This window comes from Acomys russatus, chromosome 1, assembly GCF_903995435.1.
Source record: "Acomys russatus chromosome 1, mAcoRus1.1, whole genome shotgun sequence".
NCBI classification, from domain to species: domain Eukaryota; kingdom Metazoa; phylum Chordata; class Mammalia; order Rodentia; family Muridae; genus Acomys; species Acomys russatus.
In genome coordinates this window covers 49,551,126-49,565,605 of record NC_067137.1, presented here as the reverse complement: position 1 = coordinate 49,565,605, position 14,480 = coordinate 49,551,126, and the positions used below count along the sequence as shown (strand labels likewise).

General features: G+C 42.0%; 1 protein-coding gene and 1 non-coding gene across 3 annotated transcripts in view; one reads left to right on the top strand and one right to left on the bottom strand.

Annotated features, from left to right (window-relative positions):
- The window catches only part of Crppa (CDP-L-ribitol pyrophosphorylase A), a 242,465-nt gene extending 240,776 nt beyond the window's left edge, over positions 1-1,689 (bottom strand). For both annotated transcript variants that reach the window (XM_051145035.1, XM_051145043.1), the window contains exon 1: positions 1,439-1,689. In XM_051145035.1, the coding sequence (XP_051000992.1) occupies positions 1,439-1,689 (251 nt within the window). The remainder of the gene's footprint in view (positions 1-1,438) is intronic.
- A 2,535-nt stretch (positions 1,690-4,224) lies between these two features.
- Positions 4,225-4,351, top strand: LOC127197522 (small nucleolar RNA SNORA17). Its single transcript, XR_007831693.1, has one exon. It is a non-coding gene; the product is annotated as a small nucleolar RNA SNORA17 (small nucleolar RNA).
- The last annotated feature ends 10,129 nt before the right edge of the window (positions 4,352-14,480 follow it).

Below are 14,480 nucleotides of genomic sequence, written 5' to 3'. Positions count from 1 at the left end.
CCTTTCTCCCATGGTTTCCAGAAACATTTCTTCATAGAAAGTTGTGTCAAGCAGCAATAGTTCCATGAGGGACTAAGACCTCTGATCTCAGTTCCTTGTTAACCAAACAACAACAAAAACTAACCAACGCACCCTGAGTTATATAACCTGCTGTAATTTATTCCAATTTCCCTAGTAGGCTATAAAGGTTTCAAACTGCTTTGATAGATTCCGCAAAAATGGAAAGCAAGTGTTCTTTTGCCGTATTGTCCATAAACAACCCTTTTCCAAACATTCTAGTACATTAAACGATTTAAATCTTAGTGCTCATCTATCTCGAGTTACCTCACTCGGTACAAGCAAAAGAAATAAATTAATAGAAAGTACTTCCCAAGGGATGAGATGCTAAGTGAAAAAAAAGTCTACAACTCGCGCTGCCAAGGTCCATTGCAAGCCGTTACACCGCCGGCATAAAGGAGCCGCAGCATTGCCCGGAAGTCTGTGGTACTAGAATTGTGTGCGTGTGTAGCAGTGATAGGACGGCTATACGAAGCAAACCCCATGCTATGCAGAGAAATAACACACACAGACAGGGATGGTAACTGGAACTGTTTCCAGGTCTGACTGAGTTTCAGATGTAACCACTGGCCTTGATTGCTTTAATCAAGGATGATTGCGGCCCTTTACACGTCCACTTACCAAATGCCAATACTCAGTAAATAATCTTATGAGATTAGACCGTTGGACTTTTTGAAGTGTGTTGGGGACAGGAGAAGGGGTTGTTCTTCGGAACAAAATGCCAAGGACAGTGTTTTCTATCGAAGCCTCCTATAAAGGTTAATTATGCAAAATATTGGCATCTGTCATTAAAAGTAACCTGTCTCCTTGGAGGTTTAAGGCGTCGCCACAACTGTCCCTTTGACTTGGAAACCTTGCAGAACTAGAGGACCTTTATAACACTGTCTACTCCTGCCCTTTCAGTCGAGCCTCAGCCTCATCACATCACAACACAAACAACATATCCCTTCTTGTTATCTCACCACTTCTGCAAGGCTTTCCCGGCACTGCTCACTGTTTCTGGAATTAACTTCACTCTCTTTTCTAAGGTGTCTTTGCCTCAACCTCACCTTCCACTCCCCTCCAGCTACTGAAAGGCTGGACTTAGCCTGCCCTTCTCTCTATTGCCGGGTATTTGGCCAGGCCTGTCTCCCCAGAAGTGCCTGCCCAGGACGCTGGAGGTGCGGCTACGACTCTCCTGCGCCCGCATGCGCAGTGGCACTGTACACCAGGCACTCCCCGGGCTGCTCTTCCATGGGCTAGCCTACCCGGCCAGCGTTGGAACTGAAAGTCCCTTGGTCCCCAAGCACTGGTTAGTCAGTGCCCTAAGCCCGCTGCTCCCCGCCACGCTGCATGTTGGAATGAGCTGGGAGCTGGGGAGCGGGTGACCGGCGCCAGTTACCTCTCCAGGGCCTGCAGGGTGTAGCTGATGAGCGGCCTCTCCAGAAGCCCGCAGAACTGCTTGGGGATGCTGACGCCCATTCTCTCCCCGCAGCCCCCGGCCGGCAGCACGGCGGCCACAGTTCCAGGGAGGCTCCCGGGCTCCGCCCCGGCAGCAGACAATAGGGACGCCGGGAACGCTGAGCCCGAGCTAGGCGGGCCGCTCACGCAATGCCCAGGCTCAGCGGGCCTACTGCAGGGCTCGGGCTCCATGGCGCGAGCGGAGCGCAGAACCCCGAGGTACAGACGGGGAGCCGAGAGCGAGGCGCCAACACCGACCCTGAGCCGCGAGGGTAGGCGAGGAGTAACGCGGAGCCGGCTCGGGGAACGTGGCCCCGGGTGCTGAGCCCGGCGAGAGCAGCCAAGCCGGTCTTCCCTGCAAGGGCCCGGAGCCCCGAGGCAACGCTCTTCCTGCTCTTCCCACTCTCCCTCCAGGCAGGCCCAGCTGAGGCTGCGGACGGCAGGGCAGTTCTTAAGCACTTTAGAGTCTCAACACAGGCAGCTGTGCACGACAGTCAGGGCCAGTGCTTACAGCTGAAACTCAGTCAGACCTGGAAACAATTCCAGTTACCAGCCCTGTCTGTGTGATTTAGTTCTCTGGGTTTCCCGCTAGATAAGAGAGAAAGATTTGTGTTCGGGGTACAGTTCAAGCCCCAGACGTGAGCACCTCGCTTATGTGAATTTCGCTATCCTCAGATGCGCCCTGATTCTACCAAGCAGACAGGTAAATGGCTAGGAAAAGTCCAAAACCAGACTGCAAGGTCGATTCCCAGACCTGTCTACACAGTGGAACCACCAAGCAGAGTGACCCTGAACCCTGTGTTGAGGATTTGATTGGTCTAAAGCACAGCCAGGCCTGTGGAATGTTTTTAAAGTTCCACAGGTGATTCTATGGAGCAGATGTGTTTTGTGTAAGACAGCAGCCACACTAATTGCTAAACAATCAACACACATCTCACCTTAACAGGAAAAACCCTAGTGGTCATTTTCACCACAGAGACAACATGACTGACTGGTAAGTAATTGATAGAAGACTACACAGCCAACAGCAGGCAGCCATAAATCCTTGGTTTAGCGGTGCAACCAGTGCTGAGAAATTCCAGGCCTGGTACACATCTTCCCCTCATTTGGAACTGTCCTGGGAACCGCTGGTGAAACATAATGGGTGTTCAGAGTGCCAAGCACTATTGTGCTCAGTGAGTGGAATGTAAAATTCATGAGAGTGTGGCCTAGCTTTGCTTTTGGTTTGGATTGTATGGCCAGCTTCAGGAATGTGACAGGAGCCTAATACTTACTGAACGAATTGATGATTAAATAAATGACAGAGTTCGAGGAATTATTTGACCGTGTATATTATCAGTCTTTACCCACCAACAGATAAATTAGATTCATTTTTTAAAAACCTTGAGCATTGAAATTACCCAATTACAAAATTAAACCTCATTATTTTTATCCATTTTGCCAATTGAAACCATGCAGAAATTTTTTTTTTAAATCCTCTGCTCTTAACCCTCTTTTGTCTAATATTCTAAAGTGCTTTCCATTGTTGCTTTCATTATGAGGAATGGTCTGCTTCTGCGCTAACTGAAGTTTGTCGAACTCTTGAACCTCAGATGAAAAGAAAGCATTGTAGCATACTTATTTGTATTGCGATGCTTGAATTTTTTTCCCCCAGGAAATGGGTTGGGGAGGGAGGCAGGGAGGGAAGGAAAGACTGAGAGACAGACAGATGGAATCGGTGGTGGAGGCCCGAGAGACTGATTCTAGGAGAGAGCTCCTTGCTAGGGAGTTAGGTATATGGATGTGATGATCGAGCTTGCTCAAAGGGGACACCAGAGAAGGCTCCATCACATCTTCTGGATGGTCAGAGGGATTGTGTTACTTACAGATGCTTGACAGAAGAGAGGAGCCCTTGGAGCCTATAGCATGTCCAGACACAGCAGAGCGCTCAGCAGGCAGAGCAGACCAGGGAAACTAGGACTCCATAAAACCCACAGTTTTTGCTCTTCCCAAAGTGGCTGCTGGTTAGATTGTCTTAAAATTTTGTACAAATGGGTACATTATTTCTGTGTCTGTGGTGTTAAGTTTTATTATGCTAGGATATGTTAGGTTTGGAGTTTGTGGAATGAGGGACAAGTGGGTTATAGAGCAAGCCACCCGAAAGGATGGAACATTTACAAGGAAAAAAAAAAAAAATGCTGGCTTGAATGCTGGCAAAAGAAGCCTGGTTTGCTCATTCTGGGAATTTAAAATAGTATAGCTCAATAGGACTGTTTTAGTTAGGGTTCTATTGCCATGAAAAGACACCATGACCACAGCAACTCTTATAAAGGAAAACATTTCATTGGGGCTGGCTTACAGGTTAGAGGTTTAGTCCATTATAGTCATGGTGAGAAGCATGGCTGCGTGCTGACAGACATGGTGCTGGAGAAGGAGCTGAGAGCTCGACATCTTGATCAGCAGGCAGCAGAAGTGAAGACTGTGCCAACTGGGCATAGTTTGATCATAGGAGAGCTCAAAGCCCACCCCATAATGACACACTTCCTCCAACAAGACTACACCTTCTAATAGTGCAACTTCCTATGGGCCAAGCACTAAAGTACCTAAGTCCACGCGGGCCATTGTTATGCAAACCACCACAGCATCTGACCATCATCTAAGATATGAAGGGGTTGCGGAGATAGCTTGTTGGATAAGAGCAGGTGCTGAGAAAATTTTAATCCTCATCACCCAAGTAAAAAGATAAACACTGCCCCTAAAAGCATTGCAGGTGTGGCTGTTGTGTGGCATGTGCATCAGTAGGGAGCAGAGAGAAGTTCCATCTACTTTCAGTCTTCTGACCTGTGAACTTCTGGATGACTAAATCGCCTACATTCCCTGAAAAAAGCAAGCCTGAGAGGACCTCCAATCTGGCACCATGGGGTCTGGACAGAGAGCTATCCTGAAATAACCACCAGTCCAGTGTCACACAGGTCTTAGGGAGTAGGCCATGCCTGAGATGACCCCTGCAAGGTGCTATAATGCATGACACAGGGACCACTAAGAGGAGCAAGTAAGTGGTAGAGAGATGGAAGAGAAAGAGAAACAGAAGGATGCAGGCACAAAGAAGAAAGGCAGTACTGGAGACAGGAGGGTAATGAGGAACAGCCTGATGTGTGTGGCCAGTGATGACATATAGGACAATGGTGAGATCCTGGCCTTGCTGCCACTGAGGACCATGTCTTTGTCTGTGGCCGTGCAGCATCAGGGGTCTGTTACCACCAAAGGCCATGTGAACATCACTGCTCTGGGTGGCCACACATGGACATGTTGATATCTGAGGGCTGTGTAGAACTGGCCCCACCCCTCACCTGGACATTGCTGGAGGTCTAGTTTTGTGGGATTTGGGAGCAAAGAAGCTGACCCACCCCTACCAGCTGCAGTACTTGGGAAAGTAGGCCCTACACATTGCAAGAGTTTCAGGTAAGCCAAGGGTATAAGTGTGGGATAGCAGGCCCTGCCACTTGTCTCCTATGAGGTGGCATGGACAAGAAAAATATATTCTCCTCCCCCTTACCCCTCACTACCTTCAACAGGTGGGAGACCTGGTTCTGGGGTCATGAGAGCAGGAGAGCTGTCCTTGCCCCTCACCAGCTACAGCACTCAGGAGAGCAGCTCTGCACCTTGCCTGGGAGCATAGTAGAGAGGTGGCCCTGGATGTGGGGCTTGCAGGTGAGCCAGCCCTAGGGCATGAGCAGAGAAGAGCTGGCCCTGCTTCTTGTCTGCTGCGCAGTAGCATGGACAACGAAGAGACACTTACCTCCCCTCCCTTGTCCCTCATCAACTATGGCAGGCCAGAGAGCTGCTCCCCGGGTCATGAGAGTGGGATAAATGGCCAAGTCCCTGTCACATTGCAACACTCGAAAAAACACGTCCTTCATCTCACCTGGGCAAATGGGTAGAGCTGGCCATGGTGTGTATGGGAGTATTGGGGGGGTGGGTATTTGCTAGTAAAATGGTGAGCTGACCAGCTCAGCTACCTCTCATGCCCATTTCCAGAGGTTTGAATTGGCCCACCCCAACGTCTACCCCATGGAGGAGCTGCTGAAGTACATGAAGGGGCTGGTCCTACAAATCCAAAACTTCATGGTCTCCATGATACAGGGCAACAACAGGACATCCAAGAGGAGTCCCAGGGAAGTTCCAGTATTAATACAGTAACAAAACCCAGAGGCCTTGTACATTACAATGAACATTTGCAAGCAACGAAGTATGGACAGAAGAGTATACTGTGGAATACACTGTGACACACTACAGCTTCCACAATGAGGTTTTGGTTTGGTTTTGGTTTTCCGTTGTGGGGGGAGGTTGTAAGTGTGAAAGGTGAATATGAGGGGAGGAGGTGATGAGTGCAAGATGTGAAATTCATGAAGAACCAGTAAAAAGTTTAAAAAAAAAAAAAAAAAAAAAAAAAAGACAGACAGCCTAAGAATGGAAGGGTGGAGACACGCAGATCCCAGAAGCTCACTTGCCACCCAGCGTAGCCAAAATAGTGAGCTGTGGTTCAGTTAGAGGTCCTACCTGTTTCAAGGCAACAAGGCAAAGAATAATATAGGGGAAAAATAGAGGAAAACTCGGATCTTCCTCTGGCCTCCTTATCTTCATACATGTGTACTTAACCTGTACTCTGACATATATTTACCACATACTCACACATACACCATGGAACAAGAGGAAGACAGAATATCAGGAATGGAAAAAAAGATACTGAAAAAAAATAAAAATAAACTTTGAGCACGGTTAACATATTAAGTTTATAAATCAAGAGAGCTAAAGACATAAATAATATATTCAATAAAACCATCTTAGAAAATATTCCAAATTTAGGGAAAGGAATGAACGTGAACACTCTGGAAGCATTAGCTACAGAACACCAATCAGACAAGAGAAACATTCCATCTTAGATAATTACCAAAAAATAAACAGAGAGATGACAGCTTCAAGAGAAGCACCAAGTCACATGTAAAACGAAAGCCTAGCAGAATTATAGACAGTTTCTCAACAGAAACTGCAGTGCAAGAAGAACATGGATGATGAATTAGTCCCTCCCACATCTGTCAGCAGTCAAGACAATTCCTCACAATCTGGCAAGGAGATTCTTCTGCTAAGAATGATACATTGCTCCAAAGTGGCTCTAAGTTACGTCAAGCTGAAAATAAAAACTAACCAAGCTCCAAAAGACAGTATTTGTCAACCTAGATGACTATAACCAGCAATCCAGCAAAGTGATTTGCCATAATTGGAGAAGAAAGGAAAACTTTCCATAATAACAATAAACTTAAGGAACTCCTTGCCACTAAAGCAGCTCTGCAAAGGATACTTGGAAGATGGCTAAGGAGATGGCACAGTTCTGTACACCCCCAGTACTACCGTGGAAGAACAGGCTGGGAGACAGACAGAACCCTGGAACTCCCTGGCCAGACCATCTAGCCAAATTGGTAGGCTCCAAATTCCATGAAAGACCTTGGCTCAAAAATAAAATGAAGAGTCATTGGGAAAGATACCTGATATCACAGGCTCTAGCCTCTGTATGCATTCATGCACTCACACATGTGCCTTCATACACACACACACACACACACACACACACACACACACACACACACCACCTACGGACAGACACACAAAAGAAGATACATAAAGGAATCCTTTAGGCTGAGAATAAAATTAAAGACATCCACGGCATTATATGAAGGAATAAAAGATAAAGAAGCACAACCAGTAAAATAATAGAAGTTAACACACACCTTTCGGTAGTACTCTACTTTTCCATCTTATCCCAATAAGGTCTTCAGAATGACAGTCATTAAGAAAGCAACAAGTATTGGTGAGAATACGAACAAAAGAAATAATGATGATTTCAATACCTCACTCACTATCAGATAGGCCAATTTAAAAAAAAAAAAAGAAAGAAAAAAACATTGGCATCAACTGACATAGATCCAATGGACTTACCAGACATCTACAGAATGTTCCATCCAAAAACTGTAAAATACACATTATTCTCAAACAACCCAGGGCATATCCTCTAAAAACAGGTCATTTATTAGAATACAAAATAAATTTAACAGGTTCAGGAAATTGTACACAGTTTCTTGTCTTTATCTCATCACAATGGGAGAAAACTAGAAACTTTCACCAAGACAAACTGTAGATTATACAGAGGCTCCAGGAGAATTAATGAGTAATGATGCATCAAAGAAATACAACAGCATGTAATGAAAGTGAAAACACTATGTCAGTACTATGAGGTACAAAGAGAGCAGTCTGTCCAAGTTAGACTTACTATTGCTGTGATAAAGCTCTCTGAGCACAAGCAAGTTGGGAAGAAAAGGGTTTATTTGGTTTATGCATCCATGTTGCTGTTCATCATCAAAGAAAGTCAGGACAGGAAGTCAAACAGGGCACAACCTGGAAGCAGAAGTTGATGCAGAGGTCATGGAGAGGTGTTGCTTACTGGCTTGCTCCTTAATGATTGTTCAACTTGCTTTCTTATAGAACCCAGAACTTCCTAATTAGGGGTGATGACCCCCCCCACAATGGTCTGAGCCCTCCCACATCAATCATTCAGAAAATGCCCTTCAGGGCTGCCTATATTCAGATCTTCTGGAGGCATTTTTCCTCAGGTGAGGCGTTTTATCTTCAGTGGCTTGAGCTTGTGTCAAGCTGATACAAAGCTAGCCAACACACAGTCCTATGAGGAAAGCTATGATATTTAAAACAAAATCAAATCTCATTCATAACAAGCCCAACATCAGTAGATAACCAGAAGTCATAAAGATTAGGGCAGGAATTAACATAAAGGAAACAAGAAGCGTGTGTGAAGAATCACTGAAGCAGAACGGTTTCTTTGAAAAGCTAAACAAACCAAAGTAACCAAAAGGAACAGAGAGAAGGTCCAAATTAATAAGGTTAGAAGTGAAAAGGGAAATGTAGCAATAGATACTGGTAAAATTTAGAAAGTTGTTTATACAGGCCTTAAGTTTTTATTTTCCAGTAAATGAGAAAATCTGGAAGAAATGAAAGAATCCACAGATGTGTGTGGCCTAACAAAATTAATCCAGCATAAGATAAATAACTTAAAACAAATCAATAGCAAGCTGTGAGACTGAAGCAGTGATTAAAAAGAACTTCCCCCCCACCACCACCACTAACAACAACAAGCAGACATTCAAGCCCAGATGGATTTCCTGTCGGATTCTATAGAACTTTACAAGACAGCAAAATCCTCATGGTGTTCTGTAGAACAGTAAGCAAAGAAATGCCACCAAGCCTTACTACCCAAGTACAAAAACTGGGTAAAGATACAATAAAAAGTAGAAAATTAAAAGCCCAGATAAGCATGAATTCAAAGAATTTACACATAAAAGGATAATTCATCATGATAAAGATAGCTTCATACTAAAAGCACAGAGGTTTAATATGTGCAAATAAGTGTGGTCACTTACAAGTAGACTCAAGGACAGAAATTTATGTTCACCTCAATAAGTGTACAAAAGTGTTTTGACAAAAAAAAAAATCCAACACTCCTTCCTAATAAAGGCCACGAGAAAAAATACAAAACATTAACAGGACTATATCTCAACATGATAAAAGCTGTATATGACAAACTCATAAGCTACAATGTACTAAATGGTAAAAGATCTCAACACTAGGGAGCAAGACAAGGATGATCATCTTAGCTAAAACAATAAGAAAAGACCATGAGATAAAAGGGATTAAAAAAGAAAAAGGAAGAAGTTAATATATCCTTACTTGCAGATAATATGATTCTATACACAGGAAATTCTGAACACTACCAGAAACAATTAGATCTGACAGAAAGTTTGCAAAAGGGCAGTATACAAATTAACTATGGAAATCAGTACAATCATGCTAAGTGAAAAAAATCAGAAAAAAAAAATCCCATTCACATTTGCTTCACAAAATATATTGTCATAAACCTAGCCAAGGAAATAAAGATCTCCATAATAAAAACTAAAACACAGAAGAATAAAATTAAAACAAATACTAAGAAATAGAAAGACCTTACATGCTCCTAGTTTGGCAAAATTAATATTATTAAAATTACTTTACTACCAAAAAATCCATAGATTGAATATAATACAAGTCAAAATTTCTTTACAGAAATATTATCTTGAAATTAACATGGAAGCAGAATATTTCCTAGATATCTTAATCAATTTTGAGCAAAAAGAATACTGCTGATTTCACGTTGCACTATACAGCCACAGTAGCAAAAGCAATATGGTAAGGGCCCCTGTCTGTCTAGATCAATGGAATAGAATAAAAGACTCAGACATAAGCTCACATGTAACAAGAGTAATGTGATTATTGATGAAGGTGCCCAAAAAAGAAAAGAGAAGAAAAATGGTTCTTTAACTGTGGTGCTGACAAATCAGAATGCAGAAAATTTAGAGACATCAAATTAGTTGCCTGTTTCTCACCCTCGGTGAAAATAAATTCCAAATAAATAAAAGACGTTAATATAAGATATGAAACTCAGCAACTGTTAAAGAAAAAGGAAACAGAAACAACTCAAACTATTGCTGAGGCAAGGACAGATTTTCCAGTCACTCATGAAATAATGCTAATGGTTTATAAAGGAGACCTCATGAAATTAAGCAGAAAAAAACAAAACAAACAAACAAAAAAACCAAAAAAAAAAAAAAAAAAAGCAACAATAATAAAGGGAAAAGGCAGTTTATAGAATGGGAGAAAAAAATTGCTAGTGATACACTTGACAGATGGTTAATATCTAAGATAAACAAAGCATTCAATAATTAAACAATAGAACAAATAGTTCAATTGATAAATGGTCTAGTGAACAGATAATTAACGAAAAGTAAAGGGCAAATGTTCAATAAACACAAAAATGTTAACCTCACTAGCCTTCAAGAATACAAAGTTAAAACTATAAATGTAGATTCTACCTCATCCTAATCAGAATAACAGTCATTAAGAAAACAAATAACAAGTGTTGGTGAGAATATGAACAAAAGAAAAACCTAATATATTGTTGATGAGTATGTAAATCAAGCTAGTATTTATGAAAATCATTATGGAGGCTCCTCAAAGAACTAAATTTCAACATAGCATTTCACCCCAAATGCCTGTTGGCACCCCAGACAAATGCTACACATGTTGAAGGGGGAAAGGGGGAGCAGTGGGAGGTTCCATGAGTTCCACCACAAACATGTTCTGGTGTTCTAGAAACACCTATAAATTCAGCCATCCATTCTTCAGCTCCAGCTCCCATGGTAGCTTTCCAAACTCATGGTCCTAAATGGTGAGGAACCTCTTAGTCTATTTGTGTCTCAACACTGCTCTGCAGCATGTGGGGGTATTAGCATTTGGTTATTGCTTCGGCTCTCAGAGACTGGAAAAAGTAGAGTCCTTTGACATGCAAACTCACATAAGACATTAATATGATTTCCACATGTCATGATTGTGTGCTAGGAAAAAGCCAGAGATATGGGAAATTTGGGAGTGCCTTTTAGAGCAATGGAGCTTCCTGAGGTTGCAGGTGGACTTTTTTTTTTTTTTTTTTTTTTTTTTTTTTTTTTTTTTTTATCCTTCCAATTTTTTTTTTTTTTTTTTTTTTTTTTTTTTTTTTTTATTAATTTATTCTTGTTACATCTCAATGTTTATCCCATCCCTTGTATCCTCCCATTCCTCCCCCCCCCCCCCATTTTCCCATTATTCCCCTCCCCTATGACTGTTCCTGAGGGGTATTACGTCCCCCTATATATTCTCATAGGGTATCAAGTCTCTTCTTGGCTACTTGCTGTCCTTCCTCTGAGTGCCACCAGGTCTCCCCCTCCAGGGGACATGGTCAAATGTGAGGCACCAGAGTATGTGAGAAAGTCGTATCACACTCTCCACTCAACTGTGGAGAATATTCTGACCATTGGCTAGATCTGGGAAGGGGTTTAAAGTTTACCTCCTGTATTGTCCTTGGCTGGTGCCTTAGTTTGAGCGGGACCCCTGGGCCCAAATCTGCCTATCATATTGTTCTACTTGTAGATTTCTAGGACCCTCTGGATCCTTTTATTTTGCTGTTCTCCCATGCGTCTCTCATTTAGAGTCCCAATAGGATGCCTTCCCCTCTGTCCCAGTTTCCTGGTAAGTGAAGGCTTTCGTGGGACATGCCCCTTGGGCTAGTATGCAGATATAAGTGAGTATATACCATTTGATTCTTTCTGCTTCTGGGTTAACTCACTCATTATGATCATTTCTAGCTCAATCCATTTATCCACAAATTTCGGGAATTCCTTGTTTTTAATAGCTGAGTAGTATTCCATAGTGTATATGTACCACAGTTTCTTTATCCACTCTTCTACTGAGGGACACTTAGGCTGTTTCCATGTTCTGGCTATTATGAATAAGGCTGCTATGAACATGGTTGAGCAAATTTTCTTGTTGTGTGCTGGAGCATCTTCTGGGTATATTCCAAGGAGTGGAATAGCTGGGTCTTGAGGAAGCCCTATTCCCATTTTTCTGAGATAGCACCAGATAGATTTCCAAAGTGGCTGTACTAGTTTGCATTCCCACCAGCAATGAAGGAGTGTTCCTCTCTCCCCACATCCTCGCCAGCATGTGGTGTCGCTTGAATTTTTGATCTTAGCCATTCTGATGGGTGTAAGATGGAATCTCAGAGTTGTTTTGATTTGCATTTCCCTGATGACTAAGGAGGTTGAGCATTTCTTTAAGTGTTTCTCAGCCATTTGATACTCCTCTGTTGAGAATTCTCTGTTTAGTTCCAAGCCCCATTTCTCAATTGGGTTATTCGGTTTGGTGGTGTTTAATTTCTTGAGTTCTTTATATATTTTGGATATTAGACCTTTGTCAGATGTAGGGTTGGTGAAGATTTTTTCCCAGTCTGTAGGCTGTCGCTTTGTTCTCTTGACAGTGTCTCCTGCCTTACAGAAGCTTCTCAGCCTCATGAGGTCCCATTTATTAATGGTTGACATTAAGGCCTGGGCCATTGGTGTTCTGTTCAGGAAGTTGTCTCCTGTGCCAATATGTTCCAGGCTCTTTCCCACTTTTTCTTCTAAGTGAGTTAGTGTCTCTGGTTTTATGTTGAGGTCTTTAATCCACTTGGATTTGAGTTTTGTGCAAGGTGACAAATATGGGTCCAGTTTCATTTTTTTACACATAGACCTCCAGTTAGACCAGCACCATTTGTTGAAGATGCTATCCTTTTTCCATTGAATGGATTTGGCTTCTTTGTCAAAAATCAAGTGACCATATGTGTGTGGATTCATATCTGGGTCTTCGATTCGATTCCACTGATCAACCAGCCTGTTGCTGTGCCAGTACCATGCTGTTTTAAGTACTATTGCTTTATAGTACAGTTTGAGATCAGGTATGGAGATTCCTCCGGAGCATCTTTTATTGTACAAGATTGTTTTAGCTATTCTGGGTTTTTTGTTTTTCCATATGAAGTTCAGAATTGAACTTTCAATGTCTTTAAAAAATTGTGTAGTTATTTTGATAGGGATTGCATTGAATCTATAGATTGCTTTTGGTAGGATGGCCATTTTTACTATGTTAATTCTCCCGATCCATGAGCAAGGAAGATCACGCCATCTTCTCAGGTCATCTTCAATCTCTTTCTTCAGAGTTTTGAAATTTTTTTCATACAAGTCCTTCACTTGCTTAGTTAGGGTAACTCCTAGATATTTTATATTGCTTGTGGCTAATGTGAAGGGTGTGGTTTTCCTAATTTCTTCCTCTGCAAGCTTGTCATTTGTGTATAGGAAGGCTACAGACTTTTTTGAGTTAATTTTGTATCCAGCCAATTTGCTGAAGGTGTTTATCAGCTTTAGGAGTTCTCTGGTGGAGTTTTGAGGGTCACTTATGTACACTATCATATCATCTGCAAAGAGGGATAATTTGACTTCCTCCTTTCCCATTTGGATCCCCTTGATCTCCTTTTGTTGTCTTATTGCTCTGGCTAGAACTTCGAGTACTATATTGAAGAGATATGGAGAGAGTGGGCAGCCTTGCCTTGTTCCCGATTTGAGAGGAATTTCCTTGAGTATCTCACCATTTACTTTGATTTTGGCTATTGGCTTGCTGTATATAGCCTTTATTATGTTGAGGAAAGTGCCTTGTATCCCCGATCTCTCTAAAACTTTAAACATGAATGGGTGTTGAATTTTATCAAATGCTTTCTCTGCATCCAAGGAGATAATCATGTGGTTTTTTATTTTCAGTTTGTTTATATGATGGATTACATTGATGGATTTCCGTATATTAAACCATCCCTGCATGCCTGGAATGAAGCCTACTTGGTCATGATGAATGATATCTTTGATGTGCTCCTGTATTCGTTTTGCAAGTATTTTATTTAGTATTTTTGCATCTATGTTCATAAGAGAAATTGGTCTGAAATTCTCTTTCTTTGTTGAGTCTTTGTGAGGTTTAGGTATCAATGAGACTATGGCCTCATAGAATGAATTTGGTAATTTTCCATCCATTTCTATCTTTTGGAGTAGCTTGAAGAGTATCGGTATTAGCTCGCCCTTAAAGGTCTGGTAGAATTCTGCACTGAAACCATCTGGCCCTGGGCTTTTTTTGGTTGGGAGACCATCGATGATTGCTTCTATTTCTGTCGGGGAAATGGGACTATTTAACTTGTTTATCTGTTCTTCACTCAACTTTGGCAAGTGAACTTGATCAAGAAAATCGTCCATTTCCCTTAGATTTTCAAATTTTGTGGCGTATATGCCTTCAAAGTAGGATCTTATGATTCTTTGAATTTCTTCAGTGTCTGTTGTTATGTCTCCCTTTTCATTTCTGATTTTGTTGATTTCAATACTGTCTCTCTGCCTTTTAGTTAGTTTGGCTAATGGTCTGTCTATCTTGTTGATTTCTCAAAGAACCAGCTTTTGGTTTTGTTGATTCTTTGGACTGTTTTCTTAGTTTCTAATTTGTTAATTTCAGCCCTGAGTTTGATA